The sequence below is a fragment of the Raphanus sativus genome, chromosome 4 (assembly GCF_000801105.2).
Source record: "Raphanus sativus cultivar WK10039 chromosome 4, ASM80110v3, whole genome shotgun sequence".
In the NCBI taxonomy this organism is placed as follows: Eukaryota; Viridiplantae; Streptophyta; class Magnoliopsida; order Brassicales; family Brassicaceae; genus Raphanus; species Raphanus sativus.
The window spans coordinates 8,209,796-8,234,558 of record NC_079514.1 but is presented as its reverse complement, the minus strand read 5'-3'; the positions used below and the strand labels follow the sequence as shown (position 1 = coordinate 8,234,558).

Below are 24,763 nucleotides of genomic sequence, written 5' to 3'. Positions count from 1 at the left end.
TTGTAATTTTGGGCCCATTTGTTTCTTGGGCTTTCGGGATTTAGAGTTGTAATAGTTTCTGGGCCTATGGGCCTTTAATACAACTTTGACGGAAAAAAAAAAAGGGTGATGGTGACGTGGAGGGATGATTGCTTGTCGTTTGAGATAACTTTTCCTCATTAATAATTTGAGCTTTAGCTTATCATAACGCCCATCGGGACCAATTCTCGACGGATCTGCAAACTCTTTTGATTCCAACTTCTTCCTCTCCTTGTACAAGCAGTAGCTCTTGATTTTTTCAGACAAAGGTGAAAGCTTTCTCTTTTGTCTTGTTGAATCTCCGGTAAAGAGTCTTACTTTTTGAATCTTCTATCCTTCCCCAGGTATCTAATGGGGCCCAAAGCTGGAACCTTTGTAATATTTTTGCTGGGTTTGACCCTTCTTTCTGACGCTAGATCCTTCCTTCCCTCCTCCCTCTCAGGTAACCAATTTTTTTTAAGACAAAAACTCTTACTGTGTTCGACCTTGTTTGATTGATTGAATCCTATACAAGTTTTTTACCTTAAAAGAGCTCAGCTTTTTGTATTAGATAATATAGTGTAATAAAAGGCTCCTGCATGGTTTTATATAGAGGAAGTGTACAAGGATGAAAAGGTTTGCAGTCTATGTGAGGAGTATGTTAACTCTGCTCTGAGCTACCTTGAGAAAAACGAAACACAGAGTCAGATATTAGAGGACCTTCATGATCAGTGTTCCCATATCCGCGGATTTGAACAACAGGTTTCTCTACTTTCTCTTTTCCTTTACTCAGCAGAACCATGTCTCTGTTTTTCTTCTTCAAAACTGTGTGTGTTTAATTGGATGCAGTGCGTAACTTTGGTTGACTACTACCTCCCTCTCTTCTTCTTGCATCTTGAGTCCTTTCAACCTCATTATTTCTGCAAGCGGTTGAATCTTTGTGGTCACGTCGTAGCTCTTGTTGAAGAAGCTCGTCAGGATACTTGCGATGTTTGCCACAGGACTGTTTCTGAGATTCTCATCAAACTACAAGATCCCGACACACAGGTTAGTAGACCTTTTTCTTTTTTTTTCTTGTAAGGCTTATGAGATTCATATACTGACTTTTTTTTTCTTTTTTTTCTTTTTGAGTATTCAGTTGGATATAGTTGAGCTGCTTCTTAAGGGATGCAAATCGTTCAAAAACCACGAGTACGAGAAGAAGGTTAGGATCCAATATTTATGAGAACTCTTAAACTTCATTCACAACACTTCTCTGACGTGTCTCTTTCTGTTTTTTTCTGTTGTTGGTGTTCTTCACATTTTTAAGGTGTTGTTGTGTGTTATGTTATTACAGTGCAAGAAGTTGGTGTTCGAGTATGGACCTTTGATCCTCGTGAATGCAGAGGAATTCCTAGTGAAAAACGACATCTGCACACTCTTACGCGCATGTCCCAACCAGCAAACGGTTCTAAGGCTGCCAGCAGCAGGCTTGGCGGATTCTTGAACAACAAGTTTGATTGTGTATTTGTCCATAAGAATTGTCGCATAGGGTTTGTAAACTTGTTGGATTTAGATACAGACTCTCTCTATCTGTCCATTGGACCATCACCAACTGCTTGTATTATACAAAATAAAATATACTCTTTATTCTTCTTTTCACTAACGTTTATGTTTTTCCTTGATCTTTTGTTGCCTTCACCAACATTAAAAAATTGTTATAATGAATGGGGAAAATATTGAAACACATATTTAACAGACCTAACTACATATTATTTATTTTGTTTTTGAATATATAACAAGTTCAAGTCCCAAGAACAAAAACGATGGAAATGACTTGTGGTTGAAGTCTCTTGTTCAGTCAATCACAGAGTGGATCAGCATGGATGCTTCCTCTGTCGTTGGAACTTCAATATCTTCTGCTTTTTCACAACAAAAAGGTGTTCTTTGTTAAATGAAGAATTAACTTCTTTTAAATCCTTTTCCAAAAACCTAACACTATTTCTTATAAACGCTAAACATCTAGATTTCACAGAAGCATCCAACTAATTAAAGGAGTGAAGACTGAAGAGACACACTATATGGTGAATACTTTCCACAAATATGCCGAATCCTAAATGACTAAGAGACATACGCCTAGCTAGTGTTAAGATCTAATTAAGGAGATGTGTCATAAACTGTGTAAGCCCCAGTTTATGAAAAAGTACCTGGCAGATGAGATATAATATTTTCTAAGATTCCACCACCTGAACTCTCTTTCTTCATCTTCATCTTCATATGTCTGGATGTTTCACCAGATTTGTCGTCTACTGTTGTTGCTGTTGTTGTTGTACCAATCAAGTTGGATATCAGATTGTTCAAAACCCCACCATTAGCTCCCTTCTCTTCCTCTTCTTCTGTTTTACGTTTGATACGTAAGAGGTTGTCTGCTTCTGGTAATCCTTCTTCCATCTTGTCCTTATGGCGGTGTCATTATACACCTGGTCAAAGTAGCCTAATGAATAAACAGCGAGATAAATTGTCTATATCCAAAAGAAAGACAATATGTTTATCCAACAAGGGTGAGATACTCCTGAAAGACACGACACGTCTACTATCCGAGGGCAAGCAGCCATGTAAGTTCTTACACGTACCTCGTAACTTGTTGTGTACGGGTGTAGCCACATGTCGCATTTACACATGTCCAGTAAAGAATATCAGATATTTTTATCTCATTACACACTACACAGCATCCCTTTGTTCCATTCTTAACATTTTGCAAGATTAATTCTAATTCTTAAAACATTAGACTAGTACATGTTATTCGGTTCACAAGAGCTTAAACCGAGATGTTGAGAAATAGATAAGCAGGATAGGTTAGCTCTCAAACCAGATGGTTGTAAAATCTTACCATAAAACCAAAACAAGAGCTTAAACCGAGATGTTGAAAACGTATTGTGAATGAATAGTCTCTTTGTTTTCTTGTTTCAGGAGGATTGAAAAAAAAACACATCCTTGGATGTTTTGAGAATCAATACAAGAAGCATGTAAAAGAAAAAAAGTGGAGAGAGTTACAGATACACAATTACATAATTCCAGTAAAGAAAAAAAAAGAAAAGAAAAAAACAATAATACATGTAGAAATAGGACAGTAGAAGAAGTCCAGTTTCACCAGAGGTAAGTTCTTCTTCTTTCTGGTTTCCCCTTTTAGGTCAGAAAACGTATTACCTTCAGCAGCAAGAAACACTCTCTGCACAGCTATATAGTATCCTCACCTCCCCCACCCCAATAACCAAAATTAAAGGAAAAAAATATATAAAATAAGAGTTTCTATTTACATGGCTATGCTTCTTCTTCTTCTCTGTTCACTCAAACCCAAACCCTTCTTCTCTGCTCAGTCAAGAATATGAAACAGTGTAGAAGAAGCATACCAGGAGGGAAAGAAGAGGAAGAGATTTTGCTTTTGTTCTATTTTTGATCGGTAGCATTTGTTTCACGTGCTTTGTGGTAGAGCTCGAGTGTATCTGCATGACCTGGATCCATACACAACGCTGCTTCGCAGTCTTTGATAGCAGATGCTCCTTCTCCCATGGAATCATAGAACGCTGCCCGTAGATGTAACAGCTGCAGATCTGGTTTAAACGATATCGCCTTCGAAAGCTCCTCTATCGCTTCATTTTCTTTGTGGTCGTCCATAAGAACTGCAACCAAGAAACAGTTCAAAGTTAAAACAAAACCCACCATAGAAACTGCACATATCATCCTAGCTTTGTAATTAGCAGCGTTACCTGCGGCTCTGTATCTGTAAGGATAGGTACGGAGAGGGTCTAGCTCTGTAGCCAGGCTAAGGTCGCTTTGTGCCATTTCGCGGTCGCAATATTCAGAACGCTTCTCATACGCCGACGCATTGTTCTGAGCCTTCTCTATTAGCTTTGTCATCTCATCATAAGCCGCTTTGCGTTGATTCTTCAGATGATAGACACGAGCAAGGCCTTGGTGTGCTCTTGTGTGCTTGATGTTGAGCGCGTTGGTGTAGCAATCAGCTGCAAGATCCAGCTTATCACAGTCCACATATACGCTCCCCAGGTTGTTCAAAGCCTGCAAAAAGCAAATTAAACCTAAGATGCGACCTACCTTCCTCAAGTACCAACAATTTTTTAAACACTTACTTGTCCCTTACGGAGAGCATCAGAGGGGCAACGAAGCGCTTCTTCAAGGAGCTGGATAACGTACTCCGAGGACTTAGGGTCGAGCGTAGAGTCCGCGAGAGCATAAGCTTTGAGGAAAAACACTTCGAAAGATCTTTGTATAGAAATGGACTCCTCAGCCTTGGCCAAAGCTTCCTCACGGTGGCCAGTATCGTACAGTATCCATCCTTCGTACACAAGTCTCTCATGCTTCAGCTTCGAATGGTTCCTAGCCAGCCTTAGACAACGCATCGCCGCCTTTTGACAGTTTAGCCTCAGCAGAAGAAGAGACTGTCTGAAACGCAAAAGACTATTCCCTGGATCATGCGCAAGCATGTCATGAACAACTGCTAGAGATCCAATATCGTCAACAGAAGACCAGTGATCAAACAGCTGCATCCAGCAATCAGCTTGGCTACGCTGATGAGCCAGCGGACGGAGCAGCTCCACCATGTGATCAGCATGGATCTTACCGTTGAACATCATGAAGTTCGGCTCCAAGGTCAGAAGCGCGCGGATGTCTTTCAAAGCTCCCTCGTAATCCTCTTTACCTATAGAGATCCACGCCCTCATCTCGAGACAGTCAGGAGAAGCCTTGAATCCGAGAATCTTGCTCAGCTCCGAGATGGCATCGCCGAACTGATTCTCCTCCACCAACGCCACCGCCCTGAACTTGTAAGGGAAAGTCAACGTGGGATCTAGCTCGGTAGCTGTGTCCAAATCAAGCAGCTTCTCTTTGCCGCTGCAGTACAATGACCTCTCCTGGTGCATCCACCCGGTAGCAGCCTTGTGATCCGAGATCAGCGAGTTGATGATCTTGTAAGCCGAGTATCTATGGTCACGCTTGAACTTACACCTAGCCACACCAACGAGGGAGTAAAGATGACCAGCCTCCACCGCTGTGTTGAACGCTCTCTGAGCGTCTTTATACTCTTTCCTCTCGAGCATCACAACTCCTAACTGGTGGTACGCGAGCTGTTTCTCCCAGCTCTCCACCGCGCATTCGACAAGACGCTCCAGAACCATGACAGTCGTGTTGGATTTCATATCATCCTCCATAGCGATCTGGCTTAAGAAGAAGTACAACGCAAAAGAGGCGTGGCCGAGAGACGCCAGCCTCTCCCTTCCCTCGACGCTGCAGAAGATCTTCATAACGTTGGGATCATGCATAGAGCTCGGCAGCTCCCTGAGGAAAACCTGTAGACAAGCCGCCACGAGAAGGTACGCAGACTCTTCTAATCCATACTCAATCAACAGCATCGCCTCGTCAAGACTATCAACAAGAAACGCCAAACGAGTATCGCAAGCTGACTTCAACTCGTCGCAGCAGAACCTATTCGCTAGCTTGAGCAGCTCCAAGACAACGCTGGGAGAGAACTCATCTCCCACCAACCTCTTCGTCCTGCTGAACACCTCCGCAGCTCTCATCCCTTCGACGGAGATCCCGTTCTGCGTGAAACTAATCGTCCCTTGTTTCGTCTCTCTGAACCCTCCGTACAGCATCGCCTTGAAAGGTCTAGACAGAGACGCTACCTTGTACCTCACGCAACGAACCTCTTCGTCACCGATACAAAAGGACATATCGTAGTCAAACGCTTCTTCTTCTTCCTCCTCAGAGGTCGAACACTCAGGAGGAACGACATTCACAACGTTGCAGAGACACGGGTCGTAAACGGTATCCGGGTCATACCCGGGAACAAGAGTGGCCTTGGGACACTCCAAGTTCCTCCCGCAGCAATCCATAGAGCTCGTCCCGATCAGCTCGTCCTCCCTCCTCTCGAACCTGAGCCACGACGACAGCACGACTTTACCGTGGACGTCGACGGCGTGCTGTCTCGACGACCGGAGACTCCGCCGGAAAAGCTTCGGATCGGATAAGCCCTTGAAGACGGCGCATTGCTCCAGAAAGGCTCCGGATCTCTCGAGCGGCTCGGAGGCGTCGACGCGGCGGTGGACCTCGGCCATCTTGTCGACCAAGTCGGCGAATTTTAAAGACGGGTCGATCGGAGGCTCGAGGAGGTCGGTGACGGGGAGGCCGTGAGGGAGGAGGGATTCGGAGGGGGGTTGTTGGTATGTGCGGCTTGATTTGGATCGGATTGAAGAGTTAACGCGGAGGTGGTCTTGGAGATGGTGGAGGAGCTTGTCACCCACTCCTCCTCCGGTTCCGGTGGTTCCGTTAGGAGGGTTGAGAGCGTAGACTTGCGTGCCTTTACAACCGTCTGCAAGTTTTAAACTTCGCATTGTGGTGAATGGATTGTGATGCATCTCTTCTTCAATTTAGCGGAAACCCAGATCGAAATGAAGAGACTTTCGGATTCATATGGACGGATTACGATGATCTGAGAAATGGGTTTCGCTCAAAACTACCAAAAATATGATCTTTCGATTCTTTCGTCACGAAATTTGAAAAAGTTTAACGAAGCTCGCTCGCTCGCTTGCCTATCCTTCTTCTTCGTAATCGTCGTGTTTCTCCGAGATTGTTTTTGTTTTTGTTTTTTGCAGTGTCTTCTTCTCAGGTTCGTTTATTCATTGTTGCCACTAATTTACGAATCTTTCCGTAAAAATAGAGAGGGAGAGAGAGGAAGATTCTTCCTCCGTTCGATCGCTCGCTTCTCTCTTCTCTCTCTCTGTTGTTTTTCTTCTTACCCCTTTGATGCGTTTCTAATCATGTAAAAGTTAATTAAGATTTTTAATTTTTTATGTGTATTTGTGGCATCTTTTCTTCTTTTATTCCAGTGCTTTTCGCTTTTTTTGGCCTTTTTAGTTTTTGTCCTCTTGTGTTAGCTCTTTTTGAAAGCAATTGATTAGTTTAATCCCATTTTATTTTATTAGTTTAAAGTTTAAACTCAGATTATCCTCTTCATCTATAAAGTTAAAGACGTTATTAACTGCAGTATTTTAATTTTTTTTTTTTGAACTGAAATTTTAATTATTAAATGGTTTACTTTTGAGTTTTAACAGTTTATCCTATCTTTTCTTACATGCTCGTTTAAAATTATGATGAATGAACATTGGACTCGCAATATTTTAACTTCAGTTGACTACAACGACGAATGATCTTTTGGCAAATTTTTATCAGTATTTTCAAATTTTCAGTAATATATTGCCTAATTGTTTCTATAAAATTGGCAAGTCTTATATTAAAATTGCATAGTACTTAATATAATCGTAATAATTATACCTGGTAAGTTTTTTTCTTTTGGTAAGGGTTTCTTTGTCATATAGATATAAAAATCACCAAATCAGTTATCTGTTAAAATCCGTTATAACAATAATGTCCTGTCTAATTTTTTCATTCTTCGACCATTATAATTCTTGTTTGCTAGTCGGGTCAGACAGTATTAAATTCCGAAAAGGAACCGCCATAAATCTGTCAGAATCTTCCACAAATTTTCTGCAGAGATTCGTCGTTATCACATACCGGTGTGGGTATACATAAAACAATACTATTATATAGTATATAATTTGCTGTATATTTTCTCAAAACTGATATTACAAAATGTAGGAAATATCGTTATAAGGTATTTTCAAATAAAATATTTTTCTGACAGAACATAACAAATGGCGAGAACAAAGAATGATTAAATGTGCTGTAGCATAGCCGGCAAATAGCTGATGGCACCCACATTGAGCGGAGAAGAGTCATGTCAACACGTTTTACTGTTAAGGAAGTAATTGTAATTAAATCCTGGACTAAGAAGCTATGATTAATTAAGTCTGATCGATATTGCTGGTGATTAGTTTGTTTGATGGCGCATAACAATATTATATATAAAATTCCTTGGAACATAATTGAGATGAGAATTTCATGAAACAACAATCAGGTCATGTGGGTGAGACAGCTAAGAATGTCGTTTGGGTAGAGAATGGAATTGTTATCTAAAAAAGCACGGATCGTACTACATACATTACCCACCAAATTTCACTTGTCTATTTCTGTATGTCCCACCTTCTATTTCACACTAACTTTACAAAATAGTATATAGAAGAGATATGACTTCAAATCTAGATAACAAACTTAGGTTTGTTTGTTTTTTTTGTTTGGATGCTCAACATCCACAAGCCCATTCATTTGATCAAAGAACCAGTTAGCAATATGGTCCATCATATTCAAATGGGTTACCCAATACTCGTTTAACCTCCCCAATTCATTTGGGCAAAAGATAAGACCATACCGTACCGGATCATCCTTCCATGCTTGACACCCTTACATGAAAAAATGTATATTACTGTTCAGATTGAGATACCAAAAAGTCCAGACATTCCAGGATACGACCATAATTTTTCTGGTCATTTACTCATTTAATTAAAAAAAAAACAGAAAGAAGCAAATATATTTTTTAAGCAACGTAACAGAATAATAAAAATGTCAGTCAAATTTCTCCCAATCTTGGTTTTACATTGGTACAAAAGCGAAAGCTGGCGGAGGGTTCGAGCTTTCCAAGACCGGTTTCAGAACGAATCCCACTCAGTGGTTACAGCTGCGGCTTTGCTCTGTAACATCTTGCCTTCAAGGTATCCACATCCTCCTGCAACTTTTGGACCCTACGTACCTGCACAACACAAACCCCACCCCACCCAATCAAATCTATATAGAAGCTCAACTCAACACTGAAGATATAGAAAGAAAAACATATCAAGTGTAACAGTAGAGGACAGCATGAACGTCTCAAATCTTAAAGGAATCTGAAATGTATCGTAACCAAAGTCCCTACATTTACAACTAACTAAACAGAAACTATAAATCCAAATGTATATCTACCAAAGTCTTAATCTAGATCATTGCAAACTCATCTCAAAGCACCTCATAGCTCACAGGTACTTGATATATATATTTTTCACACCTTATTCATGATGAGACTCTTATACATAGTTAATGATGCAGACAAATTAAAGAATGTAAAAGATGAGAAACCAACCTCTGCCTTTCGCTGTACTCTAGCTTCCCCATCTACCTTGATGCCATCCAATTTGAGCAACTGCCTCATGAGCAGCTCAGCAGCCATGTCAAACTCCTTCACCGCAACTATCGTCCCTCCATCGATAGCAGCCTCTAAAGCAGCAACCTATATTTCAATTCAAAATCAATTTTAACCACGACAGAGAGAGACGCAGTTATTATAAAAGAAAAAAAAAAACTCACTCTATCCGAGAGGTCATCGACCTCTCCAGTGACTGCCTGAACAGCAGCAACAGCCTTGGCAATCTCTTCGGTCATCATCATCACGGGAGGCGGTTCAACATGGTCCTCTCTCTCATTAGGTTCCTCCACAAGGACAAGACTAGAACCGTCAATAACACCAGCAGCTTGCAATAGCTCAGCGTCATCATCTTTCTCATCTCCCCTGAACAAGATCTTCATATCACTAGCCTCCAACTCAGTTTTCTGGACAAGGGCTTTCTTCACATCCCCTGTTGAATAAACACATTTTAGCCTAATGATATCAATCTTTAAGAACATTAACACAGCTTAAAATATAAAAAAAAAGGAATTCGTCTATGTCAACTGTTGAGTTATGCCATTTTTGCTCTCAAAGAGGTTGTTGAAAAAGTTGTTGTCGTAAAATTAATTGTAAAGTTAAGTAAAATAATCTAGTGATTAAGCAAGGCTGATGGGAATGATTAGTGCTTTGTAGTAGTTGGTAAAGAGTAAAGTTGTGTAATGAATCACTTCCGTGTCTTAAATCTATTTCGATTACTCAGATGATGCTTAGTTCTTAAACATAAGAGAAACAGAACAATGCTTTAGTGAATAAAACAAAAATGATGAATCCTCTCAGCGTTGGGTTTATTCCGAGTTTCAAGGAAATGGATCAGACCTAAGACAATAAGTAAACAAAAAAAAAAGGCAAAACAAGAGCGTTTTTTTTAATACCGAAAGTGGCGCGGTCAGGAACATGAAGAAGGTGGTCCGAGGAGTCATGGGAAACGGTGATAGTGATGGTGTGATTAGAAACGGCGGAAGAAGAGTCTGGTTCCTGGAGAGGTCGTGAGTCAGAGGAGGAGGGAGCGTCGACGCTCTGTTGGACGAGCATAGTAGCACCATCAGGTCTTACTTCCAACTCCGAATCATCGTCGGTTGAGTGATGCACCATCGTTAAGATTAGAACCCAAAAAAAAGACCTTTTTTCGCGAACGAAATTAGGGTTTTCGCAGTCTCCGGAAGACTCTCACCTCCTCATGGTCTATACAAATTTCTCCAGATAGACGGCGCTTTTCAACCCTTTTTTTTTGTTTTTTTGTTTTATTTTCCGTAATTAGAATTTTTAAGGACCTTGGAACCGTGAAACCAAACTGTTGGGGACAAAAATGAGTGAACAAGATCTTTTAAGACAAACGGACATAATATTGTAAAGTTAGTTTACAGTTTTACTATTATTTTTACATAATTTATGTATGTACTTGGAAATATTGTGTAGAGGACTTGATTACAAAACACTGTAGTAGTTAATTACTTCTCAATTTTTGCATCATTTTGATATTTATACGTGTTTCATAATTCCATATTAATTTTCATCGCTATTTGTTTTGGATTATGACTTGAGTCATATTTACCATCCACAAGAACTTTTTCCTGGACTGAAAGACCATCCCAATCAAGCATGAGATGCAGATCCAGAGATCCAAAAGGCAAATCTGTGTAACAGTCTACAGCTATACTAGCTGGTCATCAAGTACCAAGCCCAACGGAAGTGCCAATATTACATAGGCCCCTAACATTATACTAAGGCTCGAGACTTTAAAACTTTTATCGTGACAACCTGTCCTGCGGAACCACCTGCCCGTAGACCTAAGCTCACAGCGTTGCAACGCACCGACCTCAATCTCTCCATTATGAATTCTCACTAACTCCATAATTACGTTGTTGGTGAGGTTCGAACTTCCGACCTCACTCTTTAACAGCACTCTCGCAGGACAAGCTGTCACCAATTGATGCAAAATATAATCATATATGGATTGTGTAACTATCTCTTGAGATTGTCAAAAGCTCAACCGTATTTTCTTTTTTTTTTGGTCAGAGCCTCAAACCATATGTAAATAACAACAAAACGGTGTTCTTTATTTGATCGATGATATAATAAAAACATAGATCAGCTTAAGCCTTGTGGGATCAGACACAGCTAGTGTCTAGTGTATACTCAAAAATCAAATCTCTGTTTTCCAGAAATAAAAACATTCCTCATTATGGAGTTCTCTTTCAATTGCAAAAAAATAAGAAGAGAAGAAGCCACAAGCCGCCACTAAGGACCACGGCAGAAACTTTACTTGATTTAGAAGGTTACAATAGAGTAGCACACGATATATTATTTGTTGATCGCAATGCATACAGCTGAAATTTTTTATCAACTAAAATCTGTGAGAGCTGTCGATGTGACAGACAAAAGAATAACATTTTGATTGTAGGTTGCAGCGATATGCAAATGAACATGATCATATATGATAAAAGATTCAAATATGGGACTAGAGAACTGAACAACTACTTACTCGTGTTTATACTTCATTCATCGACACGAGTATATACTGAACAACTACTTGATAAGGTTTGCAAACTTGTTGAAAACAAAAACCTATATATTTGAAAGCCATTGATAACTTGATAACGTTCAGCAAGTCAAATCAGAACAATGATGATGAACATTCAGTAAAAGGACTTGTGCAAAAGAAAAGACACATTTAATTTGTTTTTCTTTGTTCTTTTTTATCTAAGAGACTCTCTGAAACTCAAACCTACAAAAGACCTGAAGTTCCGAAAATTCTTTTAAAAGAAAACAAAAGAAAGATCTCATGCTTCAGCATTGCTACTTGCTTCCATTGGCTCAGCCTCCGTTGAGGCCTCTCCTTTCTCTCCTGCCTTCTTGGCTGCAACAACAACATTCGTAAGGAAATTATAAATGGTTATTTCAACAACTCAAAATGTAGATTGCATTTTTTGGTAAAAAGTCTACAAGTTTATTTTACCTTTCTTCTTCTTTCCACCACCCTTCTTCTTTTTGATGCCCAAGGCTAACCACCCTTTGATCTCAGGGTCGTCAATGGTCTTCGTAGGTTGAATCTCCTGAAGTGTGTGTGAAGTGATCCTATCCGATCCATTTGGCATCAGCAGAACTGTGAATTTAATCTGGGCAACAAAATCACCTTTTGAAAAACCAAGAAAAAAAAAACATGAGTCCCATATTGTCATGAATGAATCATCTAAACGTGGTTAGATGGATTAAAGAAGCTTCATCATCCTTACCAGGCTTCTCGTAAAGAACAGGATATGGTTGCAAATGACCATGGTTCACACACTCCACAAGTCCAAGTCGTGCCCTTTTCTCTTCCAATGACCTGTACTCTCTCAGGCAACGTTAGTAATTGATATAATATAATAAGTGCTTAAACATGTACAAAAGACACCTTGAAGTGAATGGCATGTGGGGGAAGTTCTCTTTAACCTCGCTTATCAAGGATCTGGAGGCCTTCATCTTCAACTGATAGTTAATACTCTCATCTTTCCTGTAAATAGTTGTTTGCTTCTCGTCTAACAGCTTAGGCTGCAAATTCAAAAAAAAAAATCATGAGAACAATGGCAATTAAAGAAGCATATCAACAACAAAAAAAAGAAGAAAATGACCTTGCCATCACCAGTGCTTGCCACAATATCTATAGCATACACTTCATTCTCTTCAAACTCAACATCATCAACCCTAGTTTCGGGACTGGTTACACTTAAGACAACCTTGCTTCCATCAATCACATTCTGTTTCATCTGGTGGGAAAGAACTCCTTCCACAATTTTGCAGTCGTACGCTTCAGCCACCTTCTGAATAGCTTCAGTGACAGGATGGTTCTGCCACAAAGAAAGAAAAAAAAAACGACTATCACTTGTCTTGACTGTAATACATTGTCAGGTTAAATGGGAAACTACAAAACTACTAGCAATGAACTATAATATCTTAATCTATCATCACCATATAAGAGTAACTAAGTAAAAAGAAGCCTCATTTGCATAGCATAGGTGATTGCTCATCCTTCGAAATAAGAGTTTAAAAGTTCCCATCAGAGTAACTATGACAAAAGAGCATCATGTGGATAAAAAGATCCATAGCCAACAGTAACTATTCATCATCTGGGGGTTTGCAAAAACCTAATCAGTCATTCAAGAAACCAAAATACAATCATGTAAAAAAAAACAAGTGGTTACCTTCTTCCCAGGACGAACGAGCCTCAAAGCAACTTCAGCGGCAGTATTGGCAGCAGCAATAACATCAGCTTTGCGTCCAGTAACGGGTCCTTCTTGAATAACATGCGTGTGGCCAACAAGGGCAATGAACCCATCAATATGGCATCCCATATCACTGCAACAGAAAAAAAATAAAAAGGCAAAACAGCATCGGATTTACTACTACTACTAATGCAGAACAAACAAACAAACAAAAAAAAAGTCTTACATTTTGACCATATCGCCCTCTGCCAACACAGACTCATCGCTAGCAAGAGGTGAGAAATGACCAACGACGTTGTTAACAGAAACGCATGTCGGAAAAGCGACGCCTCTGTCTATCTTCTTTTTGGCACTCTTGTACATGTTCCCTGTTTGCCTTTTTATATCCAAAATAAATAAATAAACAAATAAGCTTTCACAAAGAATAAAAATGAGAGAGAGAGAGTGAAAAATGATAACTAACTCTTTGATAAAGGCGTCTCCTTTCTCGCAGAGATCGACAATCTTAGCTCCTGGCTTGCATTCAGCCAAAACAACCTGCAACGCCTCTGCAAATTTTCCCAAACACAGAGTCTCAATAAATACACAAAGACCCTTTAAAAGAGGAGATAGATAGAAAGATAGAAAGAAAGAGAGAGAGAGAGAGAGAGCGTTACTGTTGACGATCTCAGCGGCGCTCTTGTACTTTGTGACGACTTCGGGAGAGGTGAGATCCAGCTCCTTCTCGTCTCTCTCATCGTCCGAACTCATCTCTCGCTGGAAGATTCGCAGGTGATGATGTGTTTTAGGGTTTAAGACAATGTTAAAGGAGGAGGACTGATTTGGTGGTGAAATGGTGTGAGAAGCGAGACACGGAGTTTGGCTTAAGCTCAAATAAAAGGTGCTAGGGTTTTCGCATGTGTCTTAAACGACACCGTATAGGATTGGGTTCTGTCTGTTTTGTTTCGAATAGTGGCCACGTGTTGTTTGTTCCTTTTTGATTCTTAATGGGCCGGACGATCACTGTTTTAAGACTGTGGGCACTAAGAGCATCCTTAACGCAGGCGCTTAGTGCGTTGTTTAGGATTAATTTTAATTTTAAAAAAAAGAAAAAAATAAAAAAGGTGAAGACAACGACGCTTAATTAAGCCCCGTGAAACAACGACGCTTACTCGCATGAAACCAAATCAAACTTGGTTTTGTCTTCCTCCGGGGCGCTGCTGCGGCGTCGACATCGGGATCATCGTCTTCTCCAGCGGCTGGTTCGTCATCGTCGACGACCACATCCTAGTTCTCAGGAATCGTTAGAGGCAAATTGGGAACGGAAAAGCTATCGAAAAGCGCGTCTGGGAGGAGGAGGAAGCAGAGATTACGGTGGAACAATCAAAGGGAAGAACCAATTTCACGGAGTTTTGTTCAAATACAGTCCCAAATCAATTCAGGTTTGCTTTCCTTTTGACATGTAGAAACGTTTAATGAGAGTTTAAGTCAATGTTCAAAGCCATATGTGAGATCAAAGTTAACAGCTTGATTCTTGTTTTGTGAATTGTCATGGCTACTGGTGTATGTCTAAGTTGGATTCTGGCTGTAACCAGCTTGCTGGTATGTTGTTTTCACATGTATCACAAGGTGGATTTTGGCATGAACCTGTAGATTATTGTTTTTGAATTGTTATGGCTACTGGTGTTTCTAAGTTTGGTTTTTGGTAGTAATAGCTTGGATTGTTCGATAACATGATGAACATGATTGAAAGTATTTGGCTTTTACTTGTGTGTGCTGCTTTGTTCTCAGATAATTTCACATACTTGTTTTATTTGTTCTGTATTCTTGCGTAACTTAACCAATATACTTTGTAAACACCAATGGTCGAGTCGCGGATATACTTTCTATTCTTGCGTCAAGGGTCTTTTGTCCACTTGTGTAGTGTTTTGTAATCTTGTATAGTGTCACGGACTGAAGTGTAGTGTCTTGTGTAATCTTGACTGAATCAATGTTAAATTTTTCATTTTTAAACACCCCTAAATAAGCAACTACCATTGGAGGACATTTGATTAGAAGTTGCTTAAGATAATTGCTTAACACTCATTTATTGTAAAAAATGATTAAGCACCCCCATTAGAGTGGTTGGGTTAATGATGCTCTAACAAGATATATCTTGCAATCAGATAAACTTTTACTAATGATGGTATATCTACCTTCTTATTTGGTGCTTTTGGCAGTTAACGTCTAAACTTATCCACTTTGCTTAGATTACCGTCTCTCTTGAGTAGCTTTTTTTTTGTCGACATTGTTTATTTAATGGGCCCGAAAGGGAAATTACAAAAGTGACCATACAGCCCATTTCACTTCGGTACAATAAAATTGAAAAATAAAGCTCAGGATGTGATGACCCAATCAATCTATTGATCAATACACATCGCAACACCACGAAAACAGGAAAAATAGGAAGAGAACGGAGGAACACGCGTCTACAAATCCCCTTTGCATGAGAAGTGAAACTGTGAATGACTCCACCGACAGCCCGCGACTTGTGCCAAGTTTTGTCATCGGACGGGACGATCAACTCTTGTATGACCTACCTGACCATGGTCGCCTTCCTCCAATTTGCTTTTAGCACCTTCTAACTGCCAAAGAAGCGTGATCCCCTCCTCGGTGTTAACAACACGAACACGTTATGCGCCCCACTCAGGATTGAGGCTTGAAGACCACGATAAAAACTATTCTCCTCTTCTTAATATATTAGATTGAAAACCAGTGAAGAAAAACAAAAAGAAGAGGGTAAACTATAAACAAAAGATCCGATTCATTGTTATGAGGATGAACCGGAAAAGAAAATCAAGTTCTCTCTCTGTGAAAGATATGAATATGGAGAACAGAGATAGAAACTGAGAGAAAACTCTCTTTGTAGAAAGTAGAGAGAGGTTTTTTTACAGTTGTCTCTCTTGGGTAGCTCAGAAACTCTACATTTGGAACAATAAATGTTGTAAATGACCATGAATATCAAACAAAGTTCTAATCTATCTTATTAAAACAGAAACATTCTATTGGACCTAACATTTATTTTGTAAGTTTTTAAATTAAATACACTTTTATACTTTATAGTTAAACCTACATTAAATCACTATTGTTATTTTCTTTATACTACTATTCATGTTTCCAAACAATATACTTATTTCTTTATACTACTATCAATGTTTCCAAACAATATACTTTTTATACTACTATCAATGTTTCCAAACATTACAATAATTTATCTTAGTTATTTTATACTGCAAAATAATGAACTTTAAAATTTGGATTATAAGATTACAAATTATGAAATAATTACAATTTAAATCAAATTAGATTACATATCGGTCATCCATCAGTTCAATCAGTTAGTCTCGGGTTTTAGTAATTTTTTTAATATGAATAATTTAAAAACCAAAATTGAATTGTCAGATCTCCGGATTAACCGGTATAATCACAATCGGGTTGAATTTAAAAAAACTGCTTTAAATGCAAAAATATTTTAAATATACACTCTTTAAAAAATACTAAAATATTTATTAAGTTATTAGTGAAATTTTTCATCGTAAAATATTCTGCGCTTCTAAAGCGCGGGTCAAGATCTAGTGAAGTTTAAAAGTGAATCCACCTGGATTTGTCTCTCTTTTTTTGTCATCTTAATCCCAAATAATATCACTAATCGGATAATTAAAAGTTACAGATTCAACAAATTTCCAATAATTGGTAACACTCTTCAAGTATGAATAAAATTCTTTAAATCGATAAAAAAATTGTTACAGAAACTAGTCAGAAAATCATGGAATGTGTGGTATTTTCGAAAAAATATTTTCAAAATAATTTTGCAATGACACACAAGATGAGATGAGTAAATGAATAATATCGTAATAATCACATATGGAGAATCGAACATGGACTCAACAAATCCCAATACATATAATGAAAATCTGCAAACATCCACCTAAAGCATAAAGAAATAGAGATGTGTCTTCGTTAGCTAATTTCTTTAGAATATGCGACATTGGTTTGTCTGTTTTAATCGGTGGTGAGTAGCTAGTTGATAAGATCAAGCAGAAAATTAAAAGCCACAGGTGAACAAAACTCTACATACCGCAACTGAGAGATGTCTGAGAGCAGCCTCAACGGCAGATACTCCAGTATCTTACCATTTTTTTATAAAATAAACCAATCAAAATGATCCATACGGCACATGGGGATATTGTAAGGTTCTGAAAGTGTGTACATAAAGGACCGGTTTTAGTCTTGTCAGTTACTATTCCTAACTTTTATTATTATTCAATTTTTAGTAACTCTCCCTCATACCAGTCTCATACCTGCGTTGGAGAAGCTCTGAGCAAGGCCTATAGCACCGACGCCTATCCATTTTGGACCCGGGCCAGTTACGTGGAGAATACTATCTTAGGAGGATATATTTTATCTTTCCATATAAATGGTAACAGTACTTATAAACAAGAACGACAGATTGGAATATGAGCTACAAAACATTTATTAAAAGCTCGACAAAATGTGTCGCTAACGTTTCATTGTTTATTTCAACGACAGCGATGAACATGCTTTGTTGCAATTCGTTTGTCGTTATTACATGAAGATATTATTATGGAATGTTTGAAAATAAGTTTGTAAGAAAAAAAAAAAAAAATCTATCACTACATTACAAATATCTATCACTTTGACATTGAACAGTTCCAAATATCAGACAATTATGGATCTTTTTTTTTCTTCTTATTTCCAATACGGTAATTGATTGTGTTTTTTTTTGCTTAACTGAAATTAATTATGTTGCAGTTGTATTATGCATTTTTCCAACTACGGATGTATACCATTATGTTTCATACGACCATGAACATGACGGAGAAAAATGATGACGCAACAACAATATTTAGATACTATACATATAAATGTATAAGTATATAACGTTACACCAAGAAGCCCTTTCTCAAAGAAAAAAAAGAAAAAAAATTACACCGATACTTGTAAACTACAGGTTTAAACTTGTTGTGTCACTTTATAATAAAATCTAATTAGGGTTTAAAAGTGCGTGTGTGTGTGTGAGTTGTAAACAAAGTTTAGCTAAATATATGTGTAAATGCCATCATTTAAATGGTTCTAGCTTACTTAGAATTTGATTAAGAACTTAACTCGTACTTAGATACCATCAACGCAACCCAACTTTATTGCCAAGATAATGGGGAACACATGAGAGAATAAATTTAGAAAATGTTAGAGGAGATGAGAGCACTGAAACATTGTTTTTGTAGCATACTTGAGTCTATATTCAGATGACCCATCATGCTATGCTTTCTCTTTCGCCTACTTATACCAAAGACTTTGCGACAATTGAGGAAAAGACAAACCCAACACAATTTATTTTACTGAAAACGCAACAAACTTTATTTCTTTAATTATTTAATATTTCCTCTGTTTTAAGATCAATTTGTTAAGAAAATTGTTTCAAAATCTGTTTTTAACATTTAATAGTTTTTATTAGGTGATAATTTTAAATTGTAAATTTTGAAGAAATTATTTATATTTATAAAATTTTAACTGACTAAAGTTTTGAGAAATAGTTTTTTAAAAAGTGCATTATATAAAAATTTAATATATTTTTAATATTTATGAAAGAAATTTAAACATGCATCATTTTAAATAGAGGAAGTACTTATATACTCCCTCCGTACCATTATAACTGGTGTTTAAGTATTTTTATTTTGTTTCATAATAAGTGATGTTCTCGCATTTCTAAATAAAATTTAATGTCAATTGAAATTTGCAACTAATTACAAAATACTACATGTTTTTCTTATTGGTTAGACTGATTTTATTTAATGTAATTTTATTTAACCAAGATAAATTATATAGAAATTTGTATTTTCTTAATCTTTGTGTAAAAAATTTAAACATCACTTAAAATAGTACATAGGGAGGGAATATATGTTTTTGGTTTTTAATCCATTCATTCATTCATTCATATAAATCTTGCCCTTAAAGTTCTTTGACCGCCGAATCCTTTGAGTTGTAATAATTATCATTGACCAATTGTGTCTGTATTAATTCTCTTAAATTCACAAAGACGAATCCTGTTTCTATGTATGTGATGTATGTGACCCGTATCCGTATCTTTGGGCTTTGGCTTCCCTGTTTGGGATTAGTTTCCGGGGACGTTCATGTGTTCCTCCGGTGTTAGAAATCCAACCTTGTAACTTTCTATTGTTATGAATGAAAAGCTCAGATGGGAAAAAAAAAAAATTCACAAAGACGATATGATGTAAAGCTTAGGGTAGGGGTTAGCTTAGGGACACTGTTCTGTCATAGGATATATATAAAAAAAATTGTCAATAGGATATTTTCTTATAGGTTGAAAAACTAGCAACTACACACAAAAGCGAAGAGCTGAAAGTATTGAAACGAATATAATTCTCAAATAAACCAAACATCTCAACTAGTAGATAGTAATTTATTGGATGTGATACGCTCTGGTGGTGTGAACTAGAACACGGCAAAATTTCTGTAAATTTTGATTTGATTAGTTTTTTACTTCCATTGGAACCAAAAATTTCAGATATCTTTAACTCTACGAAGTAAATCAAATATTAATATATAATATCCGCAAGAAACAAAAAAAAAATCACAAATATTTTTTTTTTTGTAAACGAATATTCTATCTGATCTGTTATATGCAAATATATATTTAAAAAATTATATCTACAAGCTCTATAAATATTATATTGTGTATAAGTTTTATAGTATTTTATTACTAAATTTATTAAATTATTTATTAGATTTTTTAATAAATAAAATTTTGTTTTTGTAATAAATTATTATTATTTATATTATTTTTAGAAACTTTTATTTATTTTCTAATATTTAATTATTTTTACAGATCTAATTGGATATCCAATCAAAAATCTAAAAAAATTCAGATGAGAGATACAAAATATCTAGAAGCCATACAAACAAATCGAATTGAATAACTAATTATTAGAACGAAATGGATCGGATCCAAAAACACGAAGATCTGATTCGTGCCATCCCAATATGAATGAATCTCCACTTGATTAGTTATATGGGTCAAATGCTAACGCATCACTGGTGCTTCAGCTGGAATATGAATTTTAGTATATTATGGATTGGAAATGACGATAATAAATTAATTTTTAAAGATTATATACGATTCGACGATTGACAATACTACTTATTTTATAAAAATCTACATCTATTGCATAATCTAGGATTCGAATTCCACACTTAGATATAGAAACTTTTAAACCATGGAAATTTAGTTGTTATATTTTATTATATTGGAAAAATAGATCATATAAACCATCTATAAAAAAAAAGGGAAATAAAGCAAACTAGCAAAGAGACCAGATTATGATTTGAGTTTTACAAAAAGATATAGAAAACATCAAAAGGTGAGAGACCCCTCTCTCTCTACCTACTCATCTTCACCGTACCCTTCTTCGATCTATATGCTTCTTCTTCTCTCCAGCTATAGCTCCATAGATTCCACTGTGACGATCCCCCTACAAAAGCTATAATGCGGAACCCTAGATTAGCAAGTTATTAGAGCTTCCCAGAGATCTCTCTACTCTTTGCTGTCTTTTGTATAGCCCAAACGAAAAGCTCGAGACTTTAAGCTAACCCAGAAGAAAGCTCGACGCTTTAAGCTAACCCAGACGAAAGCTCGAGTCTTTGAGCTAAACCCAGAAGAAAGCTCGAGGCTTTAAGCTAGCCCAGAAGAAAAGCTTGAAACTTTGAGCTTCCACACAACTCATGGGGAACTGTTGCAGATCTCCCGCCGCCGTGGCAAGAGAAGACGTCAAATCCAACTACTCCGGCAACGACCACCGCCGCAAAGACGCCTCCTCCGGCGGGAAAAAACCGGCGCCGATCCGAGTCCTCAGCGACGTCCCCAAGGAGAACATCGAGGACCGTTACCTGCTCGACCGGGAGCTAGGGCGAGGCGAGTTCGGCGTCACGTACCTCTGCATCGTGAGATCCACGCGCGACCTCCTCGCCTGCAAGTCCATCTCGAAGAGGAAGCTGAGGACCGAGGTGGACGTGGAGGACGTGAAGAGGGAGGTGGCGATCATGCGGCATTTGCCCGAGAGCTCGAGCATTGTTACTCTGAAGGAGGCTTGCGAGGACGACAACGCTGTGCATTTGGTGATGGAGCTGTGCGAGGGCGGTGAGCTTTTCGATAGGATTGTGGCGAGAGGGCATTACACGGAGCGAGCGGCGGCGGGAGTCACGAAGACGATCGTGGAGGTTGTGCAGCTTTGCCATAAGCACGGTGTGATTCATAGGGATTTGAAGCCGGAGAATTTCTTGTTTGCTAACAAGAAGGAGAACTCGCCGTTGAAAGCTATTGACTTTGGATTGTCTATCTTCTTCAAGCCAGGTAGTGTCACTGATGCTAAGTGTATACTTCTTCTACTAACTAGGATCACAGTGTCTAGGCGTCTTTTAGGTTTTGGATGTTTCTACCTACAAGCTTGAACTGATTATCAGTGGTAGTACAGTGGGGTCATAGAGGAGTTTAATTGGTGCCTTGAAGCTGTTATCTTACAATGCTTACACATATTTTTTTCAGGTGAGAAGTTCTCGGAGATAGTTGGGAGTCCATATTACATGGCACCTGAGGTGCTAAAGCGGAGCTATGGACCAGAAATTGATATTTGGAGTGCTGGAGTCATTCTTTATATTCTTCTCTGTGGAGTTCCTCCATTCTGGGCTGGTACCTTCCTCTCTTCCTTATCCTCCTCTTCCTTCCTAAGCATTTGCTTATTGATTCTTTCAACCACAGAGTCAGAACAGGGAGTTGCTCAGGCTATTTTACGCGGGATAATTGATTTTAAGAGGGAACCGTGGCCAAACATTTCAGAGACTGCTAAGAGTCTTGTCAGACAAATGTTAGAGCCTGATCCAAAGCGTCGGCTCACTGCAAAGCAAGTGCTTGGTACATAGAATCAATCCAACTCTTTGCATCTGTTACTATCTCATTGCCCAATCATCTTGAGATTGTTTATGCTTTTAGTTATTCCTCAACTTTGTAGAGCACCCATGGATTCAAAACGCCAAGAAAGCTCCAAATGTCCCTCTTGGAGATGTTGTCAAGTCCAGACTAAAGCAATTCTCAGTGATGAACAGATTCAAGAGAAAAGCTTTGAGGGTTTGTTTGTTAATTCAAGAAAATCTTTTTCACTGTTGATGAGTCACCACTTCTTTAGACCATACTTACTTATCTTTACTTTACCTTAATCAAACTAGGTTATTGCTGAATTTTTATCTTCTCAAGAAGTAGAACACATCAAGGAGATGTTCAACAAGATGGATACTGACAAAGATGGCATTGTCACCATCGAGGAGTTGAAAGCTGGGCTTCGCGATTTCGGTACACAGCTAGCTGAATCAGAAGTTCAGATGCTTATTGAAGCGGTGCCACATACTTATTTTTTTCCCTTTTATCATACCATATGACAACCTAACACAATATGCTAATTAAGTTACATTTGAATTTTCAAAAAATTGTGTGAAAAATAGGTGGATACTAAAGGGAAAGGAACACTAGACTATGGTGAATTTGTTGCAGTGTCTCTCCACCTGCAGAAGGTAGCAAACGATGAGCATCTCCGCAAAGCGTTCTCCTACTTTGACAAGGATGGAAATGGGTACATTCTGCCCCAAGAGCTTTGTGAAGCCTTGAAGGAAGATGGAGGGGATGACTGTGTGGATGTCGCCAATGATATATTCCAAGAAGTTGACACTGACAAGGTATGATCTCGTTTTCAATAGTTCTTTCTCTTGCAAGACTATTAGGAAACCAAATAGTTCACTTATCACTTGGTTAGATAGAACACCTTTGTTAGTGTTGGAGATGTTTTTCTTGAGGTTATGCCTGACATGGATGATTGACATTAGGATGGGAGAATAAGCTACGAAGAGTTTGCAGCAATGATGAAAACAGGAACTGATTGGAGAAAGGCTTCTCGTCATTACTCGAGAGGGAGGTTCAATAGCTTAAGCATCAAGCTAATGAAGGACGGATCTCTGAACCTAGGCAATGAATAATAGCAAACAAAGTGAGTAAGCTTGCACTAGATTTTGTTAGAGTATCTCACGCACGTCCCTCCTCCACCGTCAAGTATCAAGCCAAGTGAAGACAAACAGCTTGGGGATTCGGAATCAATCTTCTTTTTTTTTTGTAAATCGTTCGGTTTTTAACTTTCTATTTTTGGTGATTTGTGCTGTCCGTGTCCTTTTATTGGTTTTGTGGGATGAGTTGTGTTTGTTGTGGTAGAAAGGCCAAAGACATGAGAATCAATGTTTAATGTGTAGAAGAAAAAAGCAACGATCTTTCTGTAATATTCTTTTGTTCTCCTTAACCTCGTCAGTGTTGTTATGAATCATTTCACAACTCTCTCATCTACATGCTGAACACTGGTCAATCGAATTTACTACATGTATGTTTTGATGACCTAAGTTACTTAAATCCCATAATTTAAAGTTTAGTAGTATGAACTAAGAGCAATTCTAATGTATTACTATCTATCTTATTAAAACAGAAACATTACAACTTCTTCTAGGTGGATTTTAAAGGTGGATCTCTTATATTTAAATTAAACATCATCCCTTATTTATAATACATACCATATACGGTTTCAATATATTATTACATATGGATTTAAAACGTACTATTATTACATGTTGATTTATATACTAAGAATCTGTCTTATTAAAACAGAAATATTACAACTTATTCTAGGTGGATTTTACAGGTGGACCTCTTATATTTAAATTAAACATCATCCCTTATTTATAATACATACCATATACGGTTTCCATATATTATTACATATGGATTTAATACGTACCATTATTACATGTCGATTTATATACTAAGAATATAATACGTATCATTGCTCTGAAACTAAATCTTACAATTATATTGCAATTATACATAATTCACCTGTTTGTCCATATTGCAATTATATATAATATATAGATATAATATATAGATACCATTCCTATGAAATACGTACCATTCATCTGTTTGTCCATATTGAAATTATATATAATATATATAGTAAGAATACTAATACATATGAATCATCACATACATAGAAATTAGATACTAATATGGAAAATCCCCTTCTCCAAGTATATTTTATCCAAGCGAAAATCTAGGAGTCGATCAAATTGTGATATTTTTATTTTTTATGGTTGATTTAATTGAATGTGAAATATTCTTTTTCATCTCACAAAAATTTGTCTATAAATACTCGACTTCTTATTCACCATACGACATTCACAAAAACTCCCAAATAAACACAATGTCGAAACCTAGCACTTTAGTTATGATAGATGGTGTGAAACCTTTAAAAAACAATAGGAAAATTCGAGTTAAAGT

General features: G+C 37.7%; 6 protein-coding genes across 6 annotated transcripts; 2 read left to right on the top strand and 4 right to left on the bottom strand.

The window, feature by feature from the left end:
- The first annotated feature begins 130 nt into the window (after positions 1-130).
- LOC108849370 (uncharacterized) lies at positions 131-1,638 on the top strand. Its single transcript, XM_018622917.2, has 6 exons — positions 131-287; positions 363-460; positions 611-759; positions 847-1,044; positions 1,136-1,201; positions 1,334-1,638. Exons 2-6 carry the CDS (start codon positions 370-372, stop codon positions 1,481-1,483), a joined length of 654 nt encoding a protein of 217 aa, XP_018478419.1. The 5' UTR covers positions 131-287; positions 363-369; the 3' UTR covers positions 1,484-1,638.
- Positions 1,639-1,729: 91 nt separating this feature from the next.
- Positions 1,730-2,510, bottom strand: LOC108849372 (uncharacterized). The gene is made up of 2 exons (XM_018622918.2): positions 2,184-2,510; positions 1,730-1,895 (listed from the first exon to the last, which is right to left on the bottom strand). The coding sequence occupies exons 1-2, from the start codon at positions 2,425-2,427 to the stop codon at positions 1,834-1,836; spliced, it is 306 nt and encodes a 101-aa protein (XP_018478420.1). The 5' UTR covers positions 2,428-2,510; the 3' UTR covers positions 1,730-1,833.
- Positions 2,511-2,897: 387 nt separating this feature from the next.
- LOC108855603 (ethylene-overproduction protein 1-like) lies at positions 2,898-6,805 on the bottom strand. Its single transcript, XM_018629459.2, has 3 exons — positions 4,125-6,805; positions 3,744-4,053; positions 2,898-3,656 (listed from the first exon to the last, which is right to left on the bottom strand). The coding sequence occupies exons 1-3, from the start codon at positions 6,405-6,407 to the stop codon at positions 3,424-3,426; spliced, it is 2,826 nt and encodes a 941-aa protein (XP_018484961.2). The 5' UTR covers positions 6,408-6,805; the 3' UTR covers positions 2,898-3,423.
- A 1,657-nt stretch (positions 6,806-8,462) lies between these two features.
- On the bottom strand, positions 8,463-10,392 carry LOC108848888 (BAG family molecular chaperone regulator 4-like). Its single transcript, XM_018622341.2, has 4 exons — positions 10,018-10,392; positions 9,286-9,554; positions 9,062-9,208; positions 8,463-8,695 (listed from the first exon to the last, which is right to left on the bottom strand). Exons 1-4 carry the CDS (start codon positions 10,235-10,237, stop codon positions 8,618-8,620), a joined length of 714 nt encoding a protein of 237 aa, XP_018477843.1. The 5' UTR covers positions 10,238-10,392; the 3' UTR covers positions 8,463-8,617.
- A 1,301-nt stretch (positions 10,393-11,693) lies between these two features.
- LOC108848425 (ERBB-3 BINDING PROTEIN 1) lies at positions 11,694-14,207 on the bottom strand. Its single transcript, XM_018621787.2, has 9 exons — positions 14,004-14,207; positions 13,811-13,895; positions 13,574-13,723; positions 13,327-13,480; positions 12,757-12,972; positions 12,540-12,676; positions 12,379-12,470; positions 12,102-12,278; positions 11,694-12,002 (listed from the first exon to the last, which is right to left on the bottom strand). The coding sequence occupies exons 1-9, from the start codon at positions 14,095-14,097 to the stop codon at positions 11,926-11,928; spliced, it is 1,182 nt and encodes a 393-aa protein (XP_018477289.1). The 5' UTR covers positions 14,098-14,207; the 3' UTR covers positions 11,694-11,925.
- A 6,506-nt stretch (positions 14,208-20,713) lies between these two features.
- Positions 20,714-23,718, top strand: LOC108855170 (calcium-dependent protein kinase 13). Its single transcript, XM_018628918.2, has 7 exons — positions 20,714-21,754; positions 21,947-22,090; positions 22,160-22,312; positions 22,410-22,525; positions 22,624-22,791; positions 22,897-23,127; positions 23,275-23,718. The coding sequence occupies exons 1-7, from the start codon at positions 21,127-21,129 to the stop codon at positions 23,422-23,424; spliced, it is 1,590 nt and encodes a 529-aa protein (XP_018484420.1). The 5' UTR covers positions 20,714-21,126; the 3' UTR covers positions 23,425-23,718.
- The last annotated feature ends 1,045 nt before the right edge of the window (positions 23,719-24,763 follow it).

Excerpts from the sequence above, each read along its gene's own strand:
- LOC108855170 (XM_018628918.2), top strand. The coding sequence starts at position 21,127 with ATGGGGAACTGTTGCAGATCTCCCGCCGCCGTGGCAAGAGAAGACGTC. Across the intron at positions 21,755-21,946 it reads GTCTATCTTCTTCAAGCCAG|GTGAGAAGTTCTCGGAGATA; the intron begins GTAGTGTCACTG and ends TATTTTTTTCAG. Across the intron at positions 22,091-22,159 it reads AGTTCCTCCATTCTGGGCTG|AGTCAGAACAGGGAGTTGCT; the intron begins GTACCTTCCTCT and ends TTTCAACCACAG.
- LOC108848425 (XM_018621787.2), bottom strand. The coding sequence starts at position 14,097 with ATGAGTTCGGACGATGAGAGAGACGAGAAGGAGCTGGATCTCACCTCT. Across the intron at positions 13,724-13,810 it reads GGAGACGCCTTTATCAAAGA|GCAAACAGGGAACATGTACA; the intron begins GTTAGTTATCAT and ends GGATATAAAAAG. Across the intron at positions 12,973-13,326 it reads TCGTTCGTCCTGGGAAGAAG|AACCATCCTGTCACTGAAGC; the intron begins GTAACCACTTGT and ends TCTTTGTGGCAG.
- LOC108848888 (XM_018622341.2), bottom strand. The coding sequence starts at position 10,237 with ATGGTGCATCACTCAACCGACGATGATTCGGAGTTGGAAGTAAGACCT. Across the intron at positions 9,209-9,285 it reads TCGATGACCTCTCGGATAGA|GTTGCTGCTTTAGAGGCTGC; the intron begins GTGAGTTTTTTT and ends ATTGAAATATAG. Across the intron at positions 8,696-9,061 it reads GAGTACAGCGAAAGGCAGAG|GTACGTAGGGTCCAAAAGTT; the intron begins GTTGGTTTCTCA and ends TGTGTTGTGCAG.
- LOC108855603 (XM_018629459.2), bottom strand. The coding sequence starts at position 6,407 with ATGCATCACAATCCATTCACCACAATGCGAAGTTTAAAACTTGCAGAC. Across the intron at positions 4,054-4,124 it reads ATGCTCTCCGTAAGGGACAA|GCTTTGAACAACCTGGGGAG; the intron begins GTAAGTGTTTAA and ends TGCTTTTTGCAG. Across the intron at positions 3,657-3,743 it reads TTACAGATACAGAGCCGCAG|TTCTTATGGACGACCACAAA; the intron begins GTAACGCTGCTA and ends TCTTGGTTGCAG.
- LOC108849372 (XM_018622918.2), bottom strand. The coding sequence starts at position 2,427 with ATGGAAGAAGGATTACCAGAAGCAGACAACCTCTTACGTATCAAACGT. Across the intron at positions 1,896-2,183 it reads TATTATATCTCATCTGCCAG|AAGATATTGAAGTTCCAACG; the intron begins GTACTTTTTCAT and ends GTGAAAAAGCAG.
- LOC108849370 (XM_018622917.2), top strand. The coding sequence starts at position 370 with ATGGGGCCCAAAGCTGGAACCTTTGTAATATTTTTGCTGGGTTTGACC. Across the intron at positions 461-610 it reads CCTTCCCTCCTCCCTCTCAG|AGGAAGTGTACAAGGATGAA; the intron begins GTAACCAATTTT and ends GGTTTTATATAG. Across the intron at positions 1,045-1,135 it reads TACAAGATCCCGACACACAG|TTGGATATAGTTGAGCTGCT; the intron begins GTTAGTAGACCT and ends TTGAGTATTCAG.